The sequence below is a fragment of the Vitis vinifera genome, chromosome 5 (assembly GCF_030704535.1).
Source record: "Vitis vinifera cultivar Pinot Noir 40024 chromosome 5, ASM3070453v1".
NCBI classification, from domain to species: Eukaryota; Viridiplantae; Streptophyta; class Magnoliopsida; order Vitales; family Vitaceae; genus Vitis; species Vitis vinifera.
In genome coordinates this window covers 259,567-276,541 of record NC_081809.1, presented here as the reverse complement: position 1 = coordinate 276,541, position 16,975 = coordinate 259,567, and the positions used below count along the sequence as shown (strand labels likewise).

The following is a 16,975-nucleotide window of genomic DNA, read 5'->3' as shown; positions in this document are numbered from 1 at the left end:
CATGGTCTGCATGCCACTGATGATCAAAGAGATGCTAGGAAACAAGATTTAAGACACAAACTTGATATCAATACCATCCAAAACCCTAATTTGTGGATTCAAACTATAGACAAAGTTGTTCAAGTTCCATATCACCTGTTGTAAAAGTTCTGTAGTGTCCACTAACAATATCAAGAACTAGTAAAACTAACAAGCAAAGCTCCAAAAGAAACAATCAAGTGAGGCACTGACAATAAGGTTTAGTTCAAAGTTGAAATCCAATTCAAGTACAAGCAAATATACAAGTTAAGCACATGGATGTCCTGCTAGAGATTTTGCTGGCTAGGGTTTTCAACTAGTACATAAATGTACTACCTATAGCATCATAATCATAAATCCACCAACATCATTGTCATCTTCTTCATCAACAGTATTATCACCAAGGTCAATCAGATTTGAGCAGCAAGCCTGCTTTTTGATCCAAATAGAAGCAAACAAAGTAGTTTATCTGAGTCATGTATGAACCTGTCAATGAAACCAGAAAACAAAGTAGTCAGGGCGTCTTCTCTACAATCAAATAATACTTTCTTCCAGTAACATGAATGTGTAAGAACACACTCTGGTATGATTTTGTATGGACATTCTAAGTTGGATAACATCGATGTTATGGTTTACAAATTACAAAGGTACTTCTGCAATAAAAGTGCCCTTGAACTATGTTTGATACCAGGCCCAAGTCAGCTTATTCAGTCAGATTTTCAGACATAAGAAAAGACGGGATTTGCTGATCTGCGGACTAGTTGGTACTGGTTATAGATGACTTCTGCATCAATTTGTTATAAGCTACTATTAGCAAAGCATGTTTTGCATTTGTATAAGCAAAATATGTAAGCAAATTTCACAAATTGCTTCTACAAGCTGATGTTCCTTTTCCCTTGATTTTAAAAGGTAAGTCAGCTTCACTGCTTACCTTAATTTTAAGGTATGTCAGAACTTAACCCCCTTGACATCTTGACCGGTAATGCAAGGTCTGTAAATCTAGCAGGTTGCAAGAACAATTTCTTCTTGCATATAAGGATGCTTGTCCTCTACTGTTTTGCCACATTCAATGCATGAAATTTTAATAAAAGCATTGACGCTGTGCATAGACCATTGTTGTTTTAGCAGTGAAGATTACATGTCATAAGATGACATAAGAAAAAATGCACTGAAGCAGTGCATTGTAGATTCTGATTGTTAACAGTGAAAGATCACATGTCATAAGATTAACATTTGTTTGTCTTGATCCCTCCAGTTTATAGTTAAGACACTTGAAGAAAAGAGCAACCTCATGGTTGGATCTGACCACTACCATATATTGTGTGAATGCCATGTTTTTGTAAGTGGTATAGCTGAAGAAGTTTCTTGAGTAGAAAACAAGTCGTTGATGGGCCACCGAACTCATTCTCCATAAATTTTGAAAGCATTAATTTAAACTAAACATATTCAAGAGCCAATACAACCACCCCGCATGATGATCTATATCCCACTTGTGTTTTGACAACAAAAAAGTTGGTATTGTAGTGTGAACATGCATCAGGATCACCAAATAGATATAGAAACAGGGTCATTATTTATTGAAATCTTAATGCATCCTCATTCTGAACGGTGCTAGAAAAACACTCTAAACAGAAATACCACTAGAAGACCCCCAACATGCTCATTCCAAATCGTATGCAAAACGTAGATTTTCAACTTTTCTGGGCGATCAAAGCACCGCATGACTTGAAACTAGCTTCAAGGTTTAATTTTCACTAACAAATTTGAGGATCATCATGAGCAAGAACAAAATGTCTAAAAGTAGTATCAAAAAGAAAAAAAAAATGTCAGATGAAGTCCATTACCCAACTCAAGTACAAATAAATATAGAAGTTAAGCACACCAATGTCCAGTTTGAAATTTTGCATTTAGGGGCTCTCGATTATGATTTATAACTGATCCATCACCAGACCAAAGCACACCAATTTTGCATTTAGCAGCATTTTCCGTCATATAAGATCTAGCAAAAAACTAGCTGCGACATTGCAACTGGTTTCTTTCAAATCCAGCTGGCAATAACAGGTTTTCCACCAGTTCAAGGCTGCTGGTGCAAAAGGTTTGATTGCTCCAGCTAAGTATCAAAGAACAAACTCTTTCAAGTAATACGCATAGGTGCCACCAATAACATCATAAACATAAACTGGCCATAATCTTAGTTTCTCCCTTTTTTTTTTCTTTTGTGGATAGGCAAACTCACCATCATCTTTGTTGTCTTAGTCAACATCATCACCACTCTCAACCAGATTTGAACAGCAAGACTGCCTTTTGGTCCAAATAGAAGTAAACAAAATGGTTTGTTTCATGAGTCACATATGAACCTGTAGAAAAAACCAGGAAAATAAAATGGTTAAGGCATCTTTATTTAAAAGTTTTAAAACAATTGCAATCCCATATTTTTCACCAAATGACTAGAAGAATATATCAAGGAAGTGAGAGAAAATCAAAGAGATTAAAATCAAAAAGGGTTTTTTTATCTCAATTTTCTTTAAGACAAAAAAATTGCCTTTCTGAAACATCAAGAATTAAATGGACACCACAACTTTATAAGTCAGAGCTGGGATGCATCAAATTAAACACTGACAGAGTAAGTTTGCAAGTCCATGAATGGCTAGAGCTGGAGCAATAGTCCAGGATTTGCTGGTGTTATAGGCACTTCATGTTGAAGTCCCAACTGAAATATCAAGAATATCATCATCTATATTATCAAATAAGATTTAGATCTATTTTGTATTTATAATTGATTTCATTGTGCATTATTTATGTATATCAGGTAAAAGCCTGGTAAGATGATCCAACTAGGCCTACCCAATACAGACACCAGTTTTGAATTCAAACCATCATACTAGTACAAACATTAATTTCATCAGGACAACAGATCTGCCAGAACTTGGTTTAACTCTGGTCAGGCACGGACAATTGGATGGGTTCACCAAAAAAGGTGTCACCCCTAGTATTTGCCTTTGGTAATGCAACTTTAAAGAACTTTTCATAGGCCAGGAAGTAAGATATTTGGTCTGTAGGTTTCCAGGAAGCCAAATATGTACTTGGGTTGTGCCTCCTCTATGTTGGGTGTCTTTAGATGCTGGTTACTACATTTTCATTTACCTATCAAATAAGAAATAAGAAAATTCATAGCACAGGATGTTTTGGAATTGTATAAATAAAGTAATGAAACAATGAACAAATGTACTAATTCAAACCAAAAACTAATACTAGATTATTTTTTTTAATAGGCAAATAAAATAAATATATTAATAGTCCCTAACAAAAGCGCACCAAAGTATACCTACCCAAAAAAAAGTGCATCAAAGTACAGAGGTCATATACAAAGGACACCAAAAAGCAAAACAATGCAGAAGGATATAATCTATTAACTCTTCATCTTACAGAAAAACCATTGGTTTACTAAAGACCATCATCTTCTTTGCAATCAATCTAGAGTCAAAACCTACTTTAGTTGGAACCATTGAATTCCAAATGGCCCTTGTAGGGAACATTTCTGCTCTTTCTTGCCCTAGAAAAGTGTGGAAGGATTTAATTGAAAATTTACTCTTCCTTGCATCCATCCATTCCATTATGTCTTCTTCTTCCCTTCCAAAAGTCTTCCCTTGAAGCCTGGAAAGAAAGTCTCAACCCTTTACATCTCCCAATCATTTAAATACCTTGAAAAGAGAGGGTTCCAATGCCCTGACTCGCCCTATTGATCCCAAACATCTGTCAACCAAGCATCCTTTGTCAAAGGTATAGAATACAAAAAGGGGAATGACTCTCTTAGAGTAGAACCACCATACCATTTATCTTTCTAGAACTTCACCCTTTGCCATTGCCACCTTCAATAATGTTTTGCTATTTAAATTACCTCAACTACTCCTAATTGCCTTCCACAACCCAACACCAAAACTGCCCATACTATTACAGGAACACCAACCTCCCTCCTCTTCATACTTCTCAGCAACCACCCACTTGCTAAGGGACTCATTCTCTAAGGTGAACCTCCAAATCCACTTGCCTTGTAGCACCTTGTTGAGGGTAGATAGCTTTCTAATACCAAGGCCTCCAATTGCCAAACCTAATACTAGATGCTTTAAAACAGGAATTTTTGCATATTGATGGATGTACCAAAGCATTTTCTTGCCAAATCCTATTCTGATGTGTTCATAAGATATGGTTTTCAACAACTTGGTATGGCAAAACAAAATCCATTTGCTGATGCCAAAGAGTGGGGATACTGTGAATTTTAGATGGTTAAGAAAATATAATCAATTTGAATTCTCAAGTGAGATCATATGCAGCTCTCTCTATATACATGGTTGCAGTCACATAAGAGAAAACCCATGTGGAACATAGCTCTGAAAGAAATTGCAATAGAACCATGTTTCCATGCATATCAACCCTGAGATCAATGCAGACATAAGCTTCAGGATATTTAAAGCACTCAAATTCTGAATATCACTCAAAGGCCAATAGTGGGCATGTATTTGCATAACAATGAGATAAATCACTTACTGTAGCAATGTAGATGGATACATAAGAACAATATTTTGAAGGAACATGCAGAGACACATACTAACAGAAAATCAAAGCAACGATGCTTCCCTGTTAAAGTATCATTAAGAATTCACAGGATTTGACCCAACCCAACTAAAATGTGGGATCACACTTGAAGTTTTCAGACCACAAGTAGGGTTTGGAGGAGAATTGCAACTGACTTTAGTTACTCCTTCATTGCAGATCATATGCATGTTTTAAGTTTTGTTTTGTTAATGCACATTTAAACATGGAATTAAAATAATAAATGTCCCGTCAAACCCTGGATGGCCTGCAGCCTAATCAAACTTCCAAGGTTTAAGTCCTACTGGTATGTAGTCACCTCAAAGAATATCTTTTAACCAGCTATATACGAACAACAACAAAAAACCAGTCACATAGGCCAGAAAATCTGGTGGTTTATAGAAAATCTTATTAGATTAACTTAGTCATTTGTAAAAGAAGTAGGATCATAATCCACATAAGAAAACTAGTTATCAAGTTTTGGTTATTCTGACAAAGAAAACTGCAGGAGTTTTTGTTAACTAGAAGAAATGAAAACATCCAAGAGTTAGCAATTCCAACTGTCATAGTGTGTAAAGGTAGGAAGATTTTTCCCTGATGTTATTGTCAAAGTCCTGATACTTTGTTTTCTCTACCACTTCATGCCAATATTAAATTGGAACAAGGACACATGAAGTCATCTTCATACAACCTGGATGGCATTTTGATTAATAGGATTTGAGTTATCCTATCTTCTACAAGAACTTTGTTGCAGTGGTAAAAGGGTGGGGAGGTTTTAGGTTCAAATCCCAATGGGGAACAAAATTTACCTATCAAAATAAATAAATAAATAAAACTTTGTTGCAGTAGCAGAAGGGAACAAGCAATACAGTTTTGGAAAATATATAATGGGATTTTTGAGCCATTTAATTTGAAGTACCGATATTCAAAATTTATATTCACAGAGCTCCAGGGGGCACTATTTCATCATATTCCTTTCCCCCTACCTCCACTAGGACCACAAGGTCCAAAATACAGGTGGGCTTTGAGGATGGGGTTTAATTACTGAATTGAAATAACCGCATAAAATCATGGTTGAATATTGAAAATTAGAACTATAGTCATGACTCATGACCGTCTGCATTGTTAATAAAAACAATATCTCTAGCATTCAGTTGATGAGATGAGCAAAAATAGTAATCATATTTCATACCCATTGTTTGCAAACTTGTACCATTTAGGCAATTGGACTGCAATAACTTTGCTTCTTTTAACACATTGGACTGACCTAGACACCAGACACCGCCTCTCCCCCAAATAAAGACCTCCATTAGAAAGAAGACACTGGTGCTGATCTGAAGAAGTATACCATTAGGCTACATCAGGACCACAATCTCTTCTCCTCATACTCCTATACACCAAACACTCAAACAATAGGTGCCAAGGTGGCCCATCCCCTTATAATTTTGTCCAACTACCTGAAGCTGAGGAAACCCCATCAAGTTTCTGATGTTTCAACCATACAACCACTCATTTGTTGCTCAAATAATATGCCATTTGCAGAGAGGTATATTTATTTATTTATTCCTAAAAATGGAAAATAGAGGGAAAAAAACATCACCAGAATCCCACCTTGGCTATACTGAAAATCATGCTACCGGAAAGGGATGTAGATTATAGAAATAATTTCTAGATACAGGAAAGTACCAAACAATAGAAAGGGAACATATGCTTACAAACAATTCAGTATCATCTTAAGCCTAGATCCCCATTCCATATGTAACAACAGAACACCACCGCTGATTCATCAATTAATCTATCCAGTAGAAATTGATATTACATATATTATAAGAAAAATGATTAAACGGGAATTACCGAAATTGCGACCGACAATGCAATGCCAGGTAGGTCCATGCTTCTTATCGAACTCCTTCTTGATATACTCCGCAATGTTTTTCTCCACACTGTGATTCTCCGAAGCCTGATTGAGATCAGACCCATATCCAAAAATCACAGAAATCAAACAGAAAAAAGAAGTAAATTATTTCCATTTTCCAAAAAATAAAAACCTAAGCCAAAGAAATTGAGAGAGAAAGAAAGCCAACGGCGATGGCTATATCGATGGCCTCCTTCTGCATGTCATCCTTCATATCGGCGCTCTTGATGATGACCCTCTTGCTGGCTGATGCCGCCAACGAAAGCTTCCGATCATCGGAAGATTGCTTCAAGGAGAGAGCTAAAGCGCCGTTTCTCTTCAAGTCTTCAGCCATTTTTTACGTTTCGTTGGATATTTTGATGTTTTAGTAGGACTGGAGAGAAAGGGAGAGGGCGTCTTCCCAGAGCTGAAAAGCAAAAGGGAAAAAAGAGAAAGGAAGAGGAGCGCTCTCTCTCTCTCTCTCTACCTCTTACACTCTAGTCTACTCGTTTTTCTTGACTAGTGGTCTACGTTTGGTTTTTTTCTACCTTTTTACCCAATGGGAAATAATGCTTTGTCTCACGTAAAAGTGTAAAACACAAACATGCACAAAATGTCATATTTGAAAATTTTCTATTTTAATATTGATGTGAAAGGTGACGAATGGTGGCCTATGTCCATTTTAAAACACACTACTAATGAAGTTTTAATTATATATATAAAAAAAATTGGTATCTATCAACCGTTGAATAAAAGCATAATAAATATATAAATAAATGAAATTAATATTTATAAAAGGATAAGAGGTTTAAAGTATCCAATAGAAAATAACAAAATCCTCTTTACCTGTAATACCATTTGATTAATAATGCATTCTTTTATAGGCATATAAAATATTTTTGGATACGATATTAAACCCTAATGTAAAATCTAACCCATCTTCCATCTTTGATTGATTGTCTTTTAGATTAAATATTTTCTGGTACCCGTGACACATCACATATGGCATACCATTTTCAATTGCCAACTACATCCACAATATTCTAATGCTGATTTTATAATTGGGTGGGTGATTCTCAGGCTGAGCCACTGAGGTTCAATAATTTAATTGTTGATGAGCGCAGCCACTGGGCCAAGGCTATAAGATGGCTGACAGGAAACCTTGAAAGCCAAAAATGGAATCGAGGAGTCCTTTTCCTTCCCACACCTTTCATTTCATTTATGAGACAAAAAAACCTGTTTGGATACTCACTCTCAAAACCTCTATTGTTCTTTTACCAGCTATATACAAGCATCCCGTTGTACTCAGTTGAGGATGCCTAGTGCATGATGAGTGTATAAGCTGGCTATGCTTCATCGTCTGAGTCCTGCACAACCTTACTCATCTTCGATCTCTTGGGGTTGGGAAGAGCATCTCTATCTTCACCATCAGATTCAGAATCCTCAGCAGCCAAGGGACTGTGGGGTTCAGGTGATGGAGCCCTCTCTGATCCATTTCCTTCATTATCTTCACATTCCTGGCCTGTTTCATTCTGAACTGCAGTTGAATGATTGTGGTTTGGAGGCTCTTCTTCCCCGGTGTTGGTTCTGGGGTGGTCTAATATTTTGAAATCTCTGGAAGTGCTACGCTTAGCGTGCCTCAATAGATTGACTTTGGTAGCCTTGCTGAGCTGGATGAGATACTTTTCATAATCTTCTATCTGGAAGATCAGGTCTGGGATGCATCTGTTCTCCCTCTTAATCTTGCTGAGTAGTCCTCTGCTCTTTGCATTCTCTTGTTGATCCTGCACATAAGGAATAACTTTGACAACCAAGAAGAGTGAACACGTATATACAAATAAAAGCAGGAGGGCGCAATGAGAAACTGCTCAAAGATCAATGGTTTGTACCCTTTGCATCAGTGCCACAAAGCTATATAGAGGAACAGTCAGCTGCCTGCATGTTAGTTCCACAAGCTTCTGGAACTTAAGGCCAGGTAAGAGTTGCCTGCAGCCTTTAGGAGCAATCCGAAGCTTCGACATTCGAGCTAAATGCTTGTAAAACCTTGTAATCAATCTAAGCAAATGCTCTGCTTGAGGGTCTGCAAGTTTTTGTTTTGTGAAGTATAAGAAAAAAAATTTGCATGAACACAGACAGATTAATAGAGAGTTAATTAATTAAATTTGTTAGTTCAACTTACCCTTCATGTTCATTAAAACAAAAGAAGATAAGACTCTAACCAGCGCTTCAGCTCTTGAGTAGAGAGTTTCTTCCAAAGACAATGCCGGAGCATGTCCTCCATTCAAATCAAGGGAAGCAGTTTCTAGAGTAACTGGAGAGAATGTCTTCAGCTTTGCTGTAGCCCAATCCATATCAACTATTACTGATTCAATAAACTCCAGTATAGAAGAAGCTACTGCACTGGTTGTTGAATGATTTATGATAGCATATGTTTCAGATGTCTCCAGTGGATTGCTACTCTCTGATCCCATAACTTTTAACAGCTCCTTCGCCATTTCTTGAGCCACAATTAGATCATCTGGAGGTGAGCTTAAACATATAGCAAGGTCAACCAAATTTTTTGCAACCTTGGAATTTGTAATACCACTGGTGTTGCAAATACGAACAGCCCAGGCTCCATGAAAGTTCCTCCATTTGCAGGGCAGCTTGTTACCAATCATCATTACTATATCACATAGAATCTGAGAAGAAACAAAACGCTTTAGATGGCTTTGCTTTAAGAAGTAGATAAATTTTCAGCAAAGACACAAAAGGTTGGTTAAAAAATGTGCATGATTGAAATGAGACAGATAATAATGAATTCACCTCAACCTCACGAACAAATGAAAGCCCAAGAAGCTCAGAGAACAATGGCCTTACGCATCTTTTTATAAGCAATACTTTGCTTTTTATGTTTTGATCATCAGTCCCAGAGGCTATTTCACATTCATCATCGGACCCAACATCAGCCACATTTCTCAGTGGATACTCAACTGTAGACAAAGACACTAAATCTTCAAGCAAGCTGGTCTGGTGTGGGTTCTGCAAGCAAATTTTTATCAATTCCTTCAAGCAAACTAAGGCCAGATGCAAGTGTTCCTTTCTGTCCTCAACATCTTTCCTCCCCTTACCTTCTTTCTTCTTTTGATCTGCCTCCAACTTAGGCTCTGATTTGAGTAACCAAATCAATTTCAGCAAAGGAGGACCCAGCATCTCGATTTCTCCATAGATCAAAGTCTTTAATGGATCATCTTTTCCCAAAACGGTGAAAGATTTGATTTGATGGAGGGAAACGTTTAAGACAAAGGAAATCATTTTTGAAGTGCAAACTAAAGTTTTGCCTGAGGATGATTGGCTACAGTTCTGAGAAGTTGTAATACCATTTGAGAAATCAATATTATAAAGGTCCAGAAATGTTTGCAGTAGCTGGTAGATACTTGAAGTTGCCAGGAAAGGTATTCGTGCTTGGGACAATGTCATGTGGCCCAAATCAGTGCTATCTGGTATATCATGAACCGCAGTTCTTAGATTCCCTCTTTTGATACCATTCCGCTGCCTTGACGTAGACCTACTTTTTTTCAAAAAATCATAATGATTAACAAAATCAATAAGCTCCTTTAGTAGATCTACCTTTTCTATGTCAGTCGCTTTCTCCATCTCAGTAGCAATAGTATTCAACAAAACCTCAACAATTCCTGACAAAATCAAAGCACAGCATCTACTCTTCTCGTCTTCAGATGTTCTAGAGACTGTATCCTGGGTCTGACCAAAAATGTCTGATCTGACAAATAAGTAAACAGAATCTGGTAAGAGGCAGGAGCTTGGACGAGCACTCAAGAAATATAATATGATATAGATATGAATTCTGGGAAGTTGGAAAATATGCTGTCTTAGCTTATACACCTCCATAATAGCCGAGATAGTTTAAAAATATTGCAAGGGATTTTTGCCTATTAATCATGTGTAGAAAGATGGCTGCTTCAGACAACTCAAAAAACAGAAAAGCCATACCAGTAAGAACTTCACAAACCTTCCATATTTCCTCTTCTCAAACACTGGCGGATCTTTAATAAAGCACTAGTGAATGACTCACTGGACAGAATTTTTCCAGCCTGCATAATTTCACATGAATATTATTAAGCAAAATATCATAAATCGCCTTTCTTTACATATATTGCATTTTCTTAAATATAGCAATACCTCATTCTCCTGTGAAAGAGAGAAACCAAAACATGCCCATGATGAATCTGAGGGGCGATCAGTTTTACCAGGTGGCTGAAGGAGGAGAATCCAAGAGATAGAGGATAGGAGACAATCTAAAGGTTCTTCAATACAAACTTTCCCACTTTCTGATTTAACACAACAGCTAATGCCAAGTTGAGCATCTGCATCCTGCTAACATGGTGCTCTAGTGTCAAGAGTGGAATTCAATTGACATATACAAAGGATCAGTTAAATATATGACATGAAACAAAGGCAGCAGCGCATGAACTTCTACAAAGTTGACATGGAAACCTATAATTTTAAGCACAAAAAACTCAAAATATGGATTAATACTTAAGTAGTGAGATCCAGAAAAAGCACAAGTGAGTTTATGAATAACTACCTCCCTGTAAAAATGAAGAAAGTGAGGCAAGAGAAAATCCAAGACAGGCCCAGCAGTTAGTGGATCCACCAAGACAAGCTTTACAAGCCCATGGTACATGATCTCTTTGACTTTTGCCTGCATTCAGTAATCCAACTGTAATAAGATACATGGTTGAAGAAAAAATAAATGTTCTAAACAATAAAAAATAACTTTGGGAGAACATGACACCTGCTGACAAAGACATCTCTGCAGCAAACCACTCAACTCTTGAAATAGACCAGCCCCCAAGCTGCAGGGTATCTCTGCTTGCTGGCTGCTACTGGCTTGGCTTGAAGAGTCCTGGAAAGAATATGGCCCACCTCTTTTGGATTGTTTTTCCGCCAAAACCAGATCAATAATGGCATTTATTGCTGCAATACGAACTGTATCTTCTCGTCTAAACATAGCCTTGCGCACAACCAATATGGTGTAATCCTGCATGATTGAAAAAGCAAGTAAACTTCAATTGGTTTTGTTTTAAGAACTCAAATGTAGATACCTAATTAATGAAGAAGTTTGTCAAATATAGCCAAAAAAAAGAAAGAAAAGAAAACATAGTGATTGCAGTTCCACTATATTTGAGTTACCAATTGTTTGATGAAGGCAAGGACACGCTAATGCTTCTAACAAAATAGCTTCTTGCTTTTGTCCATGTTCTAATGATTTCTTTCTTTCCTATTATAGGAGAATTAATAAATATAGAGCATAACATGCTCTTGTGTGCTGTTAAGCTCACACTACCACGAGTATAACTGTGTTTGACGAGAGAAAAATAAATACCTGAAGATCTCGACTAAATTTGATGAGAGGCAACAGAGCAGTAACAAAACAGATGGCTATCTTGCCATGCATAAATGTGAAATAATCCAAAAATTCCTTTAGACGTGAAACATGTTCCAGCATTGGGTAGGGTAAACTCTGAATCAGATAACCAAGCAGTCTGCACATAAAGATTTAAGTACAACCCCATCAGCCACAATTCTGACAAGAAAGGTCAACACTGGATTCAACTGAAATTACCTTATGATTGGCATGCTCTGTTCAGGCTTCAAAGAGAGGATACGAAATTTGCATTGTTCAATAATCTGCAACACATAGACAAAAATCAATTATATGAATCTATACTAGTATGGTACTTAAACAAAGCTAAAAATGAAAAGAGTAAAAAATAAAAAAAGATGTGAAATTGCTTATAATTGACCAAATAGGAATCCCTTGTAAAGATAAATGAATTTTATACTTTCTGAAATAATAAGGAAAAAAAAAAATCATTCATGACCTGTAAAGCTGCCAAGACAAACAACTCAGGAAAAATACCAAGCAAGAAGGAATGTGGAAAAGCGTAAGACCCATGTAGAAGGATGAGAGCCTTGAAGGGTCAAACTTTTTTGAAAAAGGCAAAAGAGAATGAAGATGGATCTATTCCTTCACCACAAACTACCATCTCACTGGTCTTTCATTGTCATTAAAGAGGAAGCTCAACTAGGCTCTGGAGTATCTATTAAACTATTAAGTGACTTTAGAGACTAATGACAGCTAGATTTAGACTTCACTGGGGATAACTATTTACGTTTGGCTTTAAGCCTTTAACTAAAAACTAAATTTGGAGTCATGATTTCAAATGGGCAAGCTTGCTATTATGGAAGTTTCAGTAAACATGAAACCACTTCCAACATAAGTTAATAGCGGACTTCCACAAAAAGCAAAATTGCCATTACATTCATTTTAAGGTCTTCTTAAAGCAAAAAGTAATTTGCTAATTGCTGATCTCTCCAAAAGACAATTTCTGCTTTATTTTTATTCTTCCTCCAAATAGGACATGGCCGTATCCATTTGAATCAATCCATCACCACCTGTAGAAATATAACAGGGTGAGAATCTAGGCAAATCCATGTGTATGTATAGCAAGATGCATGATCCAACATGCCCATTTGTCAAGTAGCCAGATCTGGTGTATCACAAGGGATTTGCCTTTTAAATTGATTGCTACAAATTGGATCAAAAACAATTTTTGAATGAGGTACTCAACCCTAGGGATGAATCAAGCAAGAAAGTTTTACTGGTTCCACCTTTGTTTTTTTATGAAAGAGGATGAATCTTTTTATCAGAAGAGTGGAAAAATATGAATTTAGATCTCCTGCAGAAACCCTTTGGGAGATCCAAAACCAAAAATAGTGGTATTTGCTGACAACAAATAATCAAGGCAGTCAATCAATATATATTTGGTCCAAAATCGAATTCAAATCCATATAGCACCTAGAGTATGTAATTTATTGAATCAATTCTTCTTGATGAATAGATCCCACCAAAACTTGAAATATACAACTCAAAGGGATTAAATAGAAAATAATACTCTCAATCATAGAACTACAACAAAATTGACAATCAACCAACATTTATTGAATTTGAAAAACAGTTGGAAGAAATAGTATTTTCTTTCCTTTTAAAAAAAATAAATAAATAAATAAAATTCTGAGAGATCAATGAATCAAGACCATGATGCATATAGATTAAAATGACCCAATAAGAGCAAGAAATTTAAGGAGCATTCGAAACATTTTGTTTCTAAGCAGAAGAACCATTTTAAAGTAGTGTCCAATTGATTACATATTAATCAATTAGTTATTTTGAGATTACCAGCAAAAAAGATTTGTCAAACTCACTCCATTTCTTTTTCTCCAAGTCTCTCTCTGCAAGTTGCTAAACACATCTAGAAGCTCATGTTGGGCATAAAAAATTGCTTTTCGCTTCCAAAAATCCCTTACAAACAAGGCCTTAGACAGAAATAATTTGTAATAATTGATCATTGAATTATTTAAAATACAAGATATCACCATATTCTTTCAACTAAAAGTGAATCAACAAGAAATCAAAGAATGCTGGCTATTTAGATGGTCTGGTTGTGAGCAGAGAAGGCCAACTGCATCAGAAAGGAATAAGAGGTCACATCTTAAGTTGAGTGCTATAATGAATACAAGGATACCAAAATGGACACAGTTGAGGCAATACACACATACATACATATATATATAAATATATAATGAGTTAACAGGACTTATGACCCAGATAGAACAGAATAGCAAAAGCAGATTTGCATAGACAGCCAAATACTTCCAATAGGCCTTTTTCAGTTGGGGTGTCAGGATCATCATCACGTGCATTATAGCCTGATCATGCTGTTACAAATGATTCTTTTCATTCCCCTAAAGATGAGTATCTGGATGAATGAAGATTTTTACAGTTCTAAAAGTTTAGGAAAAAGCTAGTTCCTCCTTGCACAGAGCTACATGTATAGCTACAAGAGGCCCACTTAAAATATATGGCCCCATAAAGGATAACAAGGTTCTGTACACCAAATGGAAGTTTTTGCAGGAAAGATTCTCATGCATGCACTTTTCAACAAGTATTATGCTACTTCTATAGTTAATTTGCACCAACCTCATTTCTTGCCATATCATGGACATCAAACAAACTTTTCAGCATCTGAATACCAAGTTCTTCTGTACCCATCAGACCATTGGAATTGTAGAATGCTTTTTGGTTTCTATCTTCTGCTGACTCCAGCAATATGAAACCTAACTGTACAATACTGGGCACAATATGCTCCCTTCCATAGTTGCTATCATTAACCTACAGTTCAAGAAATCAATGATGTTAAATCAATGTAAAGAGAATGAATATAAAATTGTTGCCTTTGGGTATGTTTGACACATTTAAAAGCAGCAATAATGGCCAACTACACCATACTAAATAGACTAATAAGCTCAATGCATATAGACATTTATCTGGTATTGATCAATCAATATCATTCAGGTTATGTCCCTCCTTAATCCAAAGGTCATATCTTTTCCTCAGTTCTCAGGTGCTGTATCAACAACACAACTAAACCTTAAGTGTAGATTGTAGCATTATATTATTTATAGTTGATGACTGGAGAGCAACAGGCTGCATCTAATCATGATGCAGTGCAATAAACACCATGTTTCTTATTTATATGAAAATAAAAACTGAGCTTGAATATTCCCAAATGCAAGGAGATACAAGACAAAAGAGCCATTCTTTTCCTCACCTCTCAGGTGCTGTATCAACAATTCAACTAAACCTTAAGCGTAGGTTGTAGCATTATAGTTGATGACTGGAGAGCAACAGGGTGCATCTAATCATGATGCAGTGCAATGAACACCATGTTTCTTATTTATATGAAAAATAAAAACTGAGCTTGAATATTCCCAAATGCAATGAGATAAAAGACAAAAGGAACATTACAGCTCGCAGAACAGCCTTCTCTACTATTTTGACAGTCTGCAGATATCCTTCCTTCAAATCATTTGATAGCCATTTACAGTCCCTGAAAGGTGCAAATTCAATTACAAACCAATTCTACAGTCAGAAGAATAGAAAACATACAGAGAAAGGAAATTGAAAGCCTACAGCCCTTACTCTGCAGACTTGAAGTCCCGATATGCCATGATCAGGGCAGCCTTCAAAATCCCCATGGAACTCTCACTAAACCTCCGAACCCTTGCCAGGGAAAACAAAATGGCAACAGTAAAATTATTAAAAACCCTAAGATCTGACCTGACTAGGCCCAGAACCTCTTGCCCCAACGAAGGATCCTGCTTGACAGCAAAATTCACATGAAGCAACACAGTCCCTTCAACCTGCCGAACAATAGAAGTTGCCTTTGACCCCATTTTTGACCCGAAAAACATTACAATCCCTTCAATCACTTCCCTCTTACTAAACCCCTTAGATGCCAAAACGAGTAACTGATAAACCAGCGACGGCAAGTCCTGCAAATCCACTCCCTTCATTCCAACAAATACCTTCTCCAAAAACTCCCTACACCTACCCTTATCCAGATACGAAAATTCCCGAAGAAGTGAAACCACCTTCACAAGCAAAGCCTTGGACCAATCACTCGTAAGAACATGATCAACCACGGAATTCACAAAATCGCCACCTCGTTCGATCTCTTCCGAATTCCGAATCAGGTCGAGACACCGAGGAAGGAGATCGAGGAGTTGAGCATCATCTTGATTGACAATTTGGAGCAAATCGAAGACGATAGCGTCTGCGACAGCTAGAAGATCGTGATTGGGTGCGATTTCGAGGTGGAGATAGAAGATTTGGATGGTTTTCAGAGAATTGCGATCGTGAGGGATTTGGCGGGAATTGAAGAGTTTGATGTAGGCAAGGAGGAGCGATGAGAACAGAGTGGAGAGAGGAGGGGAATGAGGAGAGAGAGAAATGAGGGAGAGAAGTGAGAAAGTGTAGTCAGCGACGGCGAGTGAGGGAGAGGCAGCGGCGGCGCGTGAGTGGAGATAGGAGATGAGGGTAGGGTGGGAGGTCGAAGATAGGAGGAAGGATGGGAGGGACGCGGAGGTTTGAGGGTGTTCGCGTGCCAAGCGCACAATATCGTCGTCGGTGAGCTGCGGAGGTGACGGCCCCCTCGTTGACGGAGCCTCTTCTTCGGTTGGTATCACCATGGGCGTGGCGGCGGCGATTTTGGGAGGAAGACACAGCTTCTGGGCCTGTGTTGAGGGAATTTTCGTTTTTGATTATTTTTGCGCGGGAGATTTTACGGGTATTTTGGGTAACTGGAATTGTCATGCATCCACTTACATTTAGCCATGTCATCATCGTAGGGGGCCGATACCGAACCTTTGATGGACCCTATGATAGTCAATCACACCTCCTTCCCGTCTTAAGAAAATAACTAAGGCCAAGGAAAAAAAAAAAAAGATTAATAATTTGTTTGAAATTAGTTTTCAATTTTAAATCATACATTTTACATATTTTTAATTAAAAACACTTTTTTCAAAATTTATTTTAAAAATAAGTAGATGTTTTTGAATTAATTAAAA

At 37.1% G+C, this 16,975-nt stretch overlaps 2 protein-coding genes across 4 annotated transcripts; both read right to left on the bottom strand.

The window, feature by feature from the left end:
• Positions 1–200: 200 nt before the first annotated feature.
• LOC100267077 (dynein 8 kDa light chain, flagellar outer arm-like) lies at positions 201–7,055 on the bottom strand. 2 transcript variants are annotated; one of them, XM_002270402.4, is made up of 4 exons: positions 6,693–7,055; positions 6,463–6,568; positions 2,255–2,375; positions 201–504 (listed from the first exon to the last, which is right to left on the bottom strand). In XM_002270402.4, the coding sequence occupies exons 1-3, from the start codon at positions 6,855–6,857 to the stop codon at positions 2,293–2,295; spliced, it is 354 nt and encodes a 117-aa protein (XP_002270438.1). In that variant the 5' UTR covers positions 6,858–7,055; the 3' UTR covers positions 201–504; positions 2,255–2,292. The 2 variants fall into 2 exon arrangements, with proteins under 2 accessions (XP_002270438.1, XP_059592670.1); XM_059736687.1 differs by having other exon boundaries at positions 201–2,375; positions 6,693–7,010.
• A 623-nt stretch (positions 7,056–7,678) lies between these two features.
• Positions 7,679–16,678, bottom strand: LOC100260122 (uncharacterized). Of its 2 annotated transcripts, none has more exons than XM_019219744.2 (13): positions 15,549–16,678; positions 15,375–15,456; positions 14,547–14,738; positions 12,129–12,193; positions 11,889–12,048; positions 11,298–11,543; positions 11,088–11,204; positions 10,682–10,876; positions 10,512–10,593; positions 9,308–10,257; positions 8,682–9,183; positions 8,392–8,582; positions 7,679–8,286 (listed from the first exon to the last, which is right to left on the bottom strand). In XM_019219744.2, exons 1-13 carry the CDS (start codon positions 16,595–16,597, stop codon positions 7,849–7,851), a joined length of 4,269 nt encoding a protein of 1,422 aa, XP_019075289.1. In that variant the 5' UTR covers positions 16,598–16,678; the 3' UTR covers positions 7,679–7,848. The 2 variants fall into 2 exon arrangements, with proteins under 2 accessions (XP_019075289.1, XP_010649581.1); XM_010651279.3 differs by having other exon boundaries at positions 10,682–10,873.
• Positions 16,679–16,975: the final 297 nt, after the last annotated feature.